This window comes from Crocodylus siamensis, chromosome 8, assembly GCF_052110815.1.
Source record: "Crocodylus siamensis isolate JL-2025a chromosome 8, ASM5211081v1, whole genome shotgun sequence".
In the NCBI taxonomy this organism is placed as follows: Eukaryota; Metazoa; Chordata; order Crocodylia; family Crocodylidae; genus Crocodylus; species Crocodylus siamensis.
The window spans coordinates 19180872-19192417 of NC_143402.1; the positions used below are offsets into that span (position 1 = coordinate 19180872).

The 11546-nt window shown below is 46.3% G+C and overlaps 1 protein-coding gene across 2 annotated transcripts in view; it reads right to left on the minus strand.

The window, feature by feature from the left end:
* The window catches only part of LOC149858158 (vascular endothelial growth factor receptor kdr-like), a 172807-nt gene extending 162802 nt beyond the window's left edge, over window positions 1-10005 (minus strand). For both annotated transcript variants that reach the window (XM_090060162.1, XM_090060161.1), the window contains exon 1: window positions 9257-10005. In XM_090060162.1, coding sequence (XP_089916288.1) covers window positions 9257-9320 — 64 coding nt within the window. In that variant the 5' untranslated portion in view covers window positions 9321-10005. The remainder of the gene's footprint in view (window positions 1-9256) is intronic.
* Between the last annotated feature and the right edge of the window lie 1541 nt (window positions 10006-11546).

Below are 11546 nucleotides of genomic sequence, written 5' to 3' on the forward strand. Positions count from 1 at the left end.
AAGTTGCCCATGGAAATCAGCGTTCATCCTCTGACTTCACACAAGTGTAACTATGAGGCAGAATTTGACCAGAGAGGTGAAACTTGCTAACTCCAGGCACCAAGGAAGCAAACATTTTGGCTGAGATATTTTGGACCCAGGGTGATTTAAAAAAAAAAAAAAAAAAAAAAAAAAAAAAAAAGATACAGGTAATGGCTAGGTCAACCTTCCTTGACCTCCAAATCAAGAACAATTCAAGAGACCCTGCAAACTCCCTTCTCTACTTCCTTGGTAATCTCTTTCCCACAGTTAAGAAAAACACAGGAAGATCTAAGGAAACCTATGTGGAAACGCAAAAGACAAAAGGCACGGGATCTGAAAATAGAAGGCAAGTCCATATATTTCCTTTACATACTGGATCCGAGTCTAGTTTTTGGCTGAATTTTGAAATCTCTGGGACCATATGCTTTTGCCATTCCCTGTAGGGTACAAAGGGAAACTGACTTGTTCAGCTCTTTATCACTTAAAGGATTAGACAAGTCTGTTTTCCTTTTGCCCAGTAACTTAAAAAAATCCTACTCCATGCTAACAGCTTCACTGTGTTAGAACCACAACAAAGGCCTCTGCTTTGGCTCTGTGCTCACCACCAGTTAACCGTGAATCCCCCTGCATTTGTACATATTAGGGGAGCTTGCAGAAGTCACATCTCATAAAGTTCAGCATAGGATGAAAACTTACTGCACCCATCTGCAGAAAGCCAACACAATTCAACTTCAGACCTTGGGCAATCCCACCTGGGCATGCCCGGTTTCTGCATTAGTCCCAACTTTAAAGGGAAAAGGCAAAATTAATTTGGGCACAAGGAAGAGAAACTGTCCAGACCTCTGATCACAGCAGGTCTGAAAAATTCCTTTCAGCCTTTCAAAATGTAATAATTTTAGGAATCCTGAAACCTGAGGGTGGATTGGGAAATGTCCAAACAGGGGAGGAGGAGGAGGAGGAGGATTTAGTGAGGGCAGCAAGTAGGTTCTGTAAGAGCAAAGTAATCTGAGGATTTGCACACGAGGGTAGCGCAGTATCCCTCAGAACTGCTCGGCATCCCACGCGCTGTCCCCTAGAGAGCTCAGCAGAGTGTGCGGCTTTCATTACGCCGTTAGAATGACTGCAGCGTTCTCAAGGATCAAGAGATCCATGACTGCATTCACTACTTAATGAATTAATCTCTTACCATTTGCAGAGTGCTTGAAAATACAGGGCTTGAATCTGATCGTTCTTTATGCTTCGTATCAGTGACATTCTGACAACTAGTCCAGGAGGTTAAATAATTACTTCACGGTGCTAGAAGTTTTCTGGGTGTAAAAGCATAACTAAGACCACCTGCATCTGCTCTGGGTACATTTCATTGGAGTATCAGGCCCACATAGGGCACAGACAACTGGAAGGCACTGCTGCATGGGATTAGACCAGTGGCCTCCAACCTTTTTAAAGTAGGAAATCACCTTTGGCATTTAAAAGCAACCCAAGATCTACCGTGCACTGCCACCTCCCCCACACGCACAGCTCTCCCCACCCAGCAGGCAAGTCTGTGGGGAGGGGAGGGGGGGAAGCAGATTGAGGCAGAGGAAGAAAAAAAAAATTTGGGGGCATGCCTTCCAAGCAGGTAAATCCCACCTGGCTGGGGCCCCACCCAACTCATGCCTGCTCCCGCCTCTGCGGCACTGTCCCTCACTGCAGGGGCCTCAATCTAGCCCCCGCTCCTTCCCTCCCCTACAGACTGACTTGCTGGGCTGGGGCATGCGGGTGCTCAGTCCCCCACCCAAGCCTCAGATCGACTCCAAGAGGCTCCGAGATGTACCGGTGGATTGACGTCCACTGGTTGGTGGCCATGGGGTTAGACTCTGATGCTTGTGCTAACAAAGGAATGGATTTGACTCAGAACGTCCCTTCTGTCCTGTGCTCTCATCAAATAAAAGTCAGGTTTAATAGAGGTAAAGCAGCCTGGATCAAGACATTGGATGATACCATCTGTTTTGGCTAATTATTTGATGGTTTTAGGCGAGATGCGTTTAGTGCACAGAGATGCTGTATCATCTCCACAAAACGAGCATCACACATTGTGCCCTCACAGGTTCGGAATGTAAATTGTATTCATAATTCTCCGTAAGATTTTAGAAAGGTCTCCCTCAGGTAGTTACTCAAGTGCAAATCCTAAGGGCTGTATGGTGCCAGTAAGCACCCACCCTCTCAGCTCCAGCATAGCTCCCAAACCTTGCAGCTCTGCCTGGAGCACCTGTGGGTGCTTCTGGAGATACAGAAGGGGAAACTTTTCCCCAGTGCATTCTCAAGCTGCTCAAACACCTTTTGCTTCTCTGGGAACAGCGTCTGCGACCCTGCCACCAGCATGACCACCCACTTGAGCTCAGACCAAATCCTATAGACAGCCTTTTCTGCAATGGACTAGAAATGTCACTCTAAGGACAGACAGGGCATTACTTTCAGATGTGCTCGACTGTATTCGGACAGTAGCCACTGTGTGCCTTGAAAACACGGGCTGTTCACTTTTTACCTCTGATGATCCCCACTATCCTTCAGTCCTCCCAACCTTTCTCCTTGCCTCCTTTAAGGGAAAACGAGCCCGGCTGCGTTTTCAGCATTCCATCTGTTGTACAAAAGAATATCTCCATATGGTTTGCTCTAATATAGCCCTGCTCCCTATGATCATAAGCTGTTAGCTGCTGCAACACTGCTCCCATGGTAAACTTCCACCATGCATTTCTATTGAATGGCATTCCCAGATAATAGTCTGGACCAGTTAATTTTGGCAAGTCTGCTATTTTCCCTATTGACTTACAAAAAAGAAAATAAGTGCCTCACCCAGGGAAGAGAGAAATAATGTATTCTATTGAAATGTAGGTAAATGTATGTCATAGTGTCATTTATTAAGGCAGCCTATCGTTTTGGACAGTGTGTCTGAATACAAGGGTAAGCTCTCAGCCCTATTTCCCTCCCATATGATGAGGTGTAGGGGAACAAGAACACCTTGATTAGCCTTAGGAAAGCTTTATGTCCGGCCAGCTATTTGCTATGGGCAGTGAAGGAAAATGCTAGGAACTGTGGCCTCTTGCTCTTCGCCAGTTTGCATGTTTAAAACACTTTTAATTACTTCCAGTTGAAATTCCTATCTCAGTATCACTAGAAAGATTTAGGTAGGCTGCAGGAGAAAGAAAAGGCACAGTCATGTATGAGAAGGTAGAAAATGTCAAATGAATTATGAATTATACCAGAGTCAGGCCTAGCCTTTCATCTGGCCAGCAAAATCTGCCTACCTGAAATTCCCCATGCAGGTTTTAAACCGCAACATTATACTGCTGGCCTGAAAACTGTTTTGCAACAGGAGCTGAGAAAAGCTTCCTCATTCCATCTACTTTTTGTTGATGAATCAAATAACTCCAGTTACATATACTTTGTGAAATACCATGGGATGGAACTGTAAGAAGCACAAGGTGTTCAGTTTAACCCAATGCGTGCACACAGCACATTGCAGATTTCCCGTCTTCTACCTAAACAGTGACTGGAAGACAGACTAAGAGTCCTTGTGAGAGCCCCAAATATCCTATGACTGACAGGAACTTATGCATTGCTTTCAGGAATCTTGTTTTAGTCATGGATGAATCTACTGGCATTGTAATGGATGCCCACAATGCTAAACTGGATGAAAGACAGTTTAATCATGAAACGAGTTCAGACCAGTTAGAGAAACAAAAAGGAAAATAACACTTATTTTTTAATAAGTAGCGCAACCTTACACTTAATACTCTCCCTTAGATTTAGATATTCAAAGGATAGGAATGGAGAAAATCTCTCTCTCATATATATGTGTGTGTTATATTTTCAATTAAACAAGTGTTTTAAAAACAGTTTCCCAGAGAGAGCTCCTGAGCAAATCACCTGTTCTGTGCACTCACTCTCCTTTTCGTCTAATTTTGCTTTCTAGAAAGTATGTGATTGCTCAAAAATACTTTTCATTTTCCCTTCTTGAATCTATGAACCAATATAAAACTATTTGTTTAAATTTTGAAGGTGACAAATTCAGCAAGAGAACTAGTATTTCCCACTCTTTAAAAAGATGGTCTATATTGGTTATAATACCTAACTCACAAAGGAGGAGACAATTAGAAAATTAGTTTAGCAACAGGACATAGACTTGCTTTACAAGAACAGAACAACAGTCCTTTTTTGTCTAGTAGCTCCCAGCAGTGACCAGCACTGGATGCTGCAGAAAAAGGGAAAAATACCCACAATATTCTAAATATTGCAATATTATTCAAAGAAGCAAAACTTTCTTCCTGACCCTAGGCAGTATTATTTTATGCTGCGTAGAGCTATGATGATTGATATCCCTTTCAATGGGGTATTAGCCACTGATGTTATGATGTCTTTGAAACACAGACAGTATGAAAAAGCTGGCTGAATAATGAAAACTTGTTTTTTCACAAAAACATTTTAAATTTCAAAGTTATTTTCATTTCAAAGACCTCCAGATGGATCCCTATTTCATTGTTTAAAAGCTGTCATGATTTGTTTTCTTTAAACCTGTTTATCAAGGGCCCTGAAAAGTTATCGTGATGTTTCCTACATCAAAAAGTGTTTTTGATCAAAATGACAGGGGGAAAAAAAATAATCCAAAAAAATACTCATATTTATGTAACCCACCATTTTTATCAATTCCAGCACCATGCAAAATTGTGTTTTTGGGAAAAAAATTAAAAATAACTTTTTGTAACCCTCCCCCCCCCAATAACTCAAAGTATTTGGAGAAGAAAAAGTGTAAATGGAAAGAACTCAGACACATTTTTTAACTTTGCACTATTAAGAATCAGTGTTAAAACACATAATATAAATATAAAACCAGAAGGACAAGCCTGACAAAAATGGGATGGCCTAAGGTGATTTCAAGATCTCCATAAAGGAACTGTTTTTTGTGAAGCAAGGCTGGAAGTGGTTCAGATACAGTCCACTGTTTTTCATGGCCTGATCATTATCCCTTCCACCTGAAATCAAGATTTGGCTTTGTTTTGATCAGGATGCAGGACCTGGTCCACTGCCTGCCTGCTCATAGTAAATGATGGATTGTATCGGTCTCATTCTTTATCAAGGGGCTAGTATGGCACTGTGATTAACTTCTAATCCTCCACCATCAGTACAGGAACTCCTGACTGTTCTCAGCTTTCCCTACAGGTCACCTACTGGTATATAGGTCACCTGCTAGTTTACTTCCCTGTGACTTGCAGGGATTGGAGAGTGCAGGGGCAGAGTACTGGTGGCAGTCAGCCCATTGCCGTTTCAGTCAGCTGTAACTGAGAGAGTACACGAAGTCCTCTGGTGTCATCTGAGAAAGTTTCCTTTTCCTAGGAGACCTGTGAAGTCCTAAGCAGGAGAGCAGGTCATATTTACCCAGAAACAGAGAGGAATGTGGTTCATTTGGGGACATCTGCTATCTGTTTTGCAGGGAATCACGACTGGATTTGTGAATTGTGAAATTCGGTGTCTTTGGTACATCTCTGACTAATTTATTGCAGTCACAGCGTGGAAGATACCTCTGTGACTGATGAATTCAAATGGCATTGTATGAAGTCTGATAATGCAGAAAAGAAACATCTTCCTTCAGAGAGAGCCCTGTGCTCCATTTAGAATATTAACAAGGCAATACCCAAGAAACAGGTCACTGAACTGACTAGCTACCCAGGCCTAAGCTCTGAGGAAGTGAGGAACGGATGTCTAAACAGACTGGCATTAGAGTCCTCTGACTTCTAGTGCCATTTCCAGCTGGCTATTAGCCTGATTAGAGTATACAGGCACTACACTGTGCTAGTTGATGAGCATCTCTTCCTAATGATGGGCGAAGAGAATATGTTCACATCCACCCTTAGTCTTTGCTAACAGGGACTGCAAGATCTGTGGTTATGTGCCAGTGTTTGACTGGGCATGGACACAATGACATTTCTTTGGCCCGATTTGTTCCATTCAGGGGCGATATTATGCCACAGATGCCATTTTTATAATCAAAAAGTACATTATGAATAAATACATTGTTCATTGTCCTCAAGCACTTTCCTATACAGTATTGTGATGCCTTCTTTTTAATATATAGGCCATGGTGTATTTGGTGCTGCAGCAACATCAGTATATGAATCACAGGCAGCTCTGCCTCTCTCTATATTATCATTAGTTGCTTTCTCGCTGTCTGGCTCAGATTGCTAATATGTGAAAACGAGCCTGGATGAAACTCTCTCTAAAACACACGGGCCAGAAGTACAGCTTTTAGGTCAGAAAACAATTTAAAGGTATCATGCAAGGGGCATGATATCAACATTCTCCACCTTGCCCATTTTTGTAGGAGTTCATCTACCCTTTTCAGTAACAGCTTCAATGTGCTTCTGGATGCCCAGCTTGTTTTGGATTCCTAGGAAGAACTGGTGGTCAGAGATGCTTCCTATCATCTGTGCTTGGTCGGGGAATTATTACCAGTTCACTGATACCAAGATTTCCATGGCAATCCATGCCTCTGTGACTTTCAGAAAGGATGGCTGTAGTCTACCCTTCATGGACAAGCCTTCACAACACATGCAGAAGTTATGGTTAATGCAAAATACAGCTGGTTGCTTCTTTGCATGTGCCAGCCAGATGGAGCACCTCACTGCTATTCCCTGAGAACTGCCCTGGCTTCTCAGTTGCTTCCAGGTGCAACTCAAAATGTTGATACTGATTTCCAGTCTGGTACAGAATCATGTCTCTACATGTGCTCTCTCTAGCTGCCGTACTGCTATTACTGGTCCCTCATACTTGATAGCAGGGGACTTTTGACAGCATAAAATTCACTTCCATTCTTGAGTCAGCAAAAATCAAACTAGTCTTTTAGGACTTGATTTAAGGCTCATGTGTTTAGTCCAGTTGTGACAGTGGGGAATGTATGAAGTTTCACTCTTTGTCTTGGATGACACTTGCCAAGAAGTTTTTACTGGATTGGTACACACACCAGATTCTGTACAATGGGGTCATTTAATAAATATCTGAATAAACCAAACAAAAATTGGTGAGCGCTGATGGTTTACAGTATTACCAGAATCTTTCAGCTGACCTGTAGTCTGGATGTGCATGGCCATCCACGATTACTGCGGGAAACTAACAATACTCCTAGCGTCTAGGGAAACCCTGAAAAAGGACCATATGTTAACAAATCAACAAATCGTGTGTTTTGAAATACACCCCGTACTCAAGGAAAACCACAGAACACTACTGACTGAACACAATCTAGAGCAACTAACCCTTCATTTCCCTTATGCAAATCTCTGTACTACGGCTGAATAGCACGGTAATCCGTATGCCTAATGAAAGCCCATATGGCACATATGGAACAGCTCTTCTAAATCTCATTAGCCTTATCCTTCTCTTACTGGTATAAATCCAGAATAACTCAGATATTGGAGTTCCACCAGTGTAAAACAGGTATGAGAGATGAATCAGATCCAACATACCCATGTTTAGAAAGATAACACAGCACTGAAACACAACAACAAGCAAAAAAGGGGAAATTCCAACTAGAAAGCAGAAGATAGTCATGACTTTTTTACCTAAAGACCTTAAGAATTATATCCTCAAATTAGATTGATATAATCATTTCCCCTTCTAGGAGATGAAAGAGGTGCCTGGATTTCATCCCCCCGCCATTCACAGGGCTTGCGCACCCCAACACACTGCGCTCACACATACGACAATCTTGGCTTTTGAAGCATCTTCTTCTTTAGTTGCATTTCAGATGATCAATTAGGGATTAGAAATGTTCCCACATAGAAGAGAGACAAGGATACTAGGGCTTGCAAGTTGCTGTTTTTAACTTCAACGAGATCTGATGCGTTAGCTGGGAAAAAAAAAAATCTACCCTTCATGTGCACCGATCTCCAGAAAGATTTTCCTAAAGATAGTTTTTTCTATTGCCAAATTTCTTTGCATGAGACAGTGACCCCATTGAAGCGTCCAAACTTGAGTTGCCATTGCTGTTGGCAAGAGGCCTGACCTTGCCATAGCCAGCTCTTGCGGACTCAGCATGGGGGACTCCAGGCCCATTAGGTGCCGAGTGAATTTAGGTTTCTTGTGTAGGATTTTGTTGGATGTACCACATAGGCAAGAGAGGGTGGGTCTGCCAGAAGAAACCCATGGCCAAGGGCAGGGAGCTGGTGCAGAGGTACCTACAACGCTGGTTCCTTGCACAGTGGCAGCTCAGAGCTGCAGAGAGGAGTTGAATTCATGGAGGACGTTCAACAAAGCTCAGTTAACGTCTGAGAAGCAAAGACCCCAAACGGGTCTGCCGGGGATGAAACAAATGGAATTAAACAGTTAGTCCCAAATAAACATGAGGGCCGGAGGAAAAATGTGCGACAGGGTGGTATTCGGAGGTCTGGTGTACGTGGGCCAGGGTAGGCAGAGCACCCTCAGGGCTCTGCAGCAATGCTCTCTTAAGGTTGCCCTTCACGGCTGACAGGCAGGGGGAGAGCCTGTGCCCATGGCACTCCCAGGGCTCATCCTGCAGTGCATGGGCAGCCCTGTCCAAGGGTCAGCAATATCTATTCGCAGCTGCCATCTAGCGGCAGCTGCCCAAAGCTGCTCCCCCAGAGCACTTGCCTACTTGTGATGTCCCAACCAGAGAAGTAATTGAAACCATATTCGGGGGAGACTAGCCCAGGCAATTACAACAACAAACCAGCATATTTGAAATAGTTGCATCCATAAAGGAAACCAGCTTGAGCCCTGTGACAAGCCAGGCTTTGGGTATCCCTCTCGGGGGTCAGAGCAGGGCTGCAATGTCCCCGCCAGCAAGTGCCGGCCCGTTAGGCAGATCGCTGGGGTGGATGTCGCATCTCAGGCTAGCTGTCTCACTCCCAAGAGCTCCAGCATTAGCCCGGCTGCGGTTGTCGCAGCCGAGCAGGGACTTGCACCCAGCAGAGGGCAAAGCCCCACATGGCCCTGGCTCAGAGGAAAGGGAAGGTGCAGCCAGCAGCACCCCCGGAGCTGACTGTGGACCGGGGGGGAGCCAGGCGAGAAACGCAGGAGCCAGCGCCAGGGGCACCGCTCACTGCTGCCGTCGGGCTGCCCGCAGGCGGCGTGGCCCCCAGCCCCTCGGGCGGGGAAGGGGGAGCAGCAGCACCCGCCTGCAGGAAGGGGAGAAGAAGAAGAAGAAAAGAACCGAGCGGAGAGAAACCCACGTGGAAACTGCTCTTACCTTGTAGCCAGAGCAGTCCGTGCAGGACACAAACAGCCAGGGCGGTGCGAGGCTTGGGGAGCATTGCTCCGGCAGACGCGAGCTATGGTTATATCCTTTAGACACGGGCGAGAAGGGAGGTCTCTGAACGGGGCAATTTCTTTCCAGCAGCAAGTTTCAAAGCCGGCCCTGGCTGGAGGGGGCGGCGGCGCACTTGTTGATCGCCCCGCGGCCGCGGCTCCGCTCCGCCAGGCGCGAGCGGGTGCTCCGGCAGCGCGCTCCTCCTGCCCCGGGCCGAACTGAGGGGGTCCCCCCTTGCCAACAAGTCAGTAGAAAGACCCCCGTGCCAGGCAGGAGCTCCAGCACCAGCCCGAGGGGTCAAAAGGCAGCCAAGCCCCGAGAGCAGTCGGTTGCGGAGGTTTGCACCAAGTCGCTCAGCTGCTGCCTCTCGGCGGCTTGCCCTAGGCTGGGGTTTTGTTTCAGGTGCCTGCACCTGAAGAGCCTCCCGTGAGATGCGTGTCTCCAGGGAGGCGCAGGTGCTGCAGGGATCTGGGGAAGGAGGCTAAACTTTCTCGGGTTTGGCGAGGCGGGAAGGGGGAAAGAGAAACTTCGCGTCTCGGCAGCTGTGGCAGCAGCTCCCACAGCCCACGGGATCCCTGCTACATGCTGCTCTGGAGGGCTCAGTCCAGAAGGCGAGCAGCTCTGCTTCCTGCAGGGACTGATCAGAGTTTAGGTATTTCTCGCTCTCTTCCTTCCCCCACCCCTCCCAGTTTGATTTGCTTTTGCTAGGAAGTTTGATGCAAGCCTGGGATTCTTTATAGGGAAGGGAAAAGAGGAAGGAGAGACGTCAGCAGCAGAGCCAGGGGGACTCTTCCTCCCCCCCACCCCCCTTCCCCTCTCCGGTCACTTTTCCAGGCGAGGCTTCTTGAGTTTTTTTTGGTTGCTGCTGCTGCTGCTGAGAAGAGGCAAAACTGCAGGGCTTTCCAACTCGCCAAGCCCTTGCATTGGTGTTTGCCTGTCCCAGGAAGGGCAGAGCTGATCAGGGCAGCCAGGTGAAAGCAGGATCAGGCTTTAGTGGGGAACGGGAATGCCCCGAAGTAAAACCCTCGAGGTCAGTCATCAAGGCAATAAAGTGCTCTCTGATCCATTTCCATGGATCCCTTCAAGGAGAGTGAAGGGCTTTGGGATACCTGGAGCCCAGATGCATCCTTGCGCTCAGTGCCACCCACCCCCTTGTGCACCAAGCCCCTGAGATACACCAGGGAGAGGAGAGGAGGGGGAACCTGCTCTCAGCCCCCCTCTTTGGGGACTGCAAAGGACTGGGACCCTCCACCTCCTAGGGTGAGCTACTTCGAGGCATTTGAATCTATCGTTTTGCTTCTTCCCCACCCCTGCCAACCAAAGTTATGCGAGCGGAATATATGTATTTAACAAAGCAGGCGTGTTGGTTTCCTGATGTCAGCTTGATCGTGTCCTTTTGGAATCTAATTGGTGTTTTAGCAGAGTGCAATTTTAAAACCACTCTTAAACTCCTAGTTTTGATCTTGAGGGATACAGTTGTTTGCCGATGAATGAAAACATATATTAAAAATAAAAGCTTGTGGGTTGGCTGGGTCTGTGAGTGGCCTGAAGGAACAGCTGATGCAAATGGAGCATCACAGAAAAGCCCAGTTTTGCTTTAGCTTGGGGTTGAATTTCACCAGGGCCCTGTGCGTACAATCAGGAGACACCAAAATGCCTTCAGGGATAACATTTTTCCTAGCTTGGCCCTTCCTTTGCTGCTGCAATCTATGCAGATAGCCCTCCTTTCTGCATGTAAAGAGGGCAATGGCCTCATTGGAAAGGAAATATTTAGAGCAAATTTATTCATTTGGGTGTAGATGGTGCCACCCATGCTTTTGATTCTGTCAACCTGTCCATGTACCTTTGCCATTACTCCAACAGCGTAGGAGAGCAGTGGGCACAGCGTAGTTCTCACTGGATGCCAAAGTAGTGTGGATTCCATAAAATGGATGTAGATTGAGTTCCTTCCCACCCTGCCCTGAACAAACACAGCCTCTCCAAGATGCTGCTGATTTCCCAGGGGAAAGGAAGCAGGCAGTTCCCCCTAGATCCAGGTACCTCAAAAGAGTGAATGTAGCTGCCTGTGGTCTGCCCAGCTGCCAATAGTAACAAAGCTGACATGTACCTGGCGCCTTGCATTCCAAAAGGATTTTATACTCCTTATATGGCAGAATCACTCACCCAGCATGGCCATGTACCCATCTCTGAGAGTACAGAAAAGAATTGTTTGGCATTACTCAATACCAGC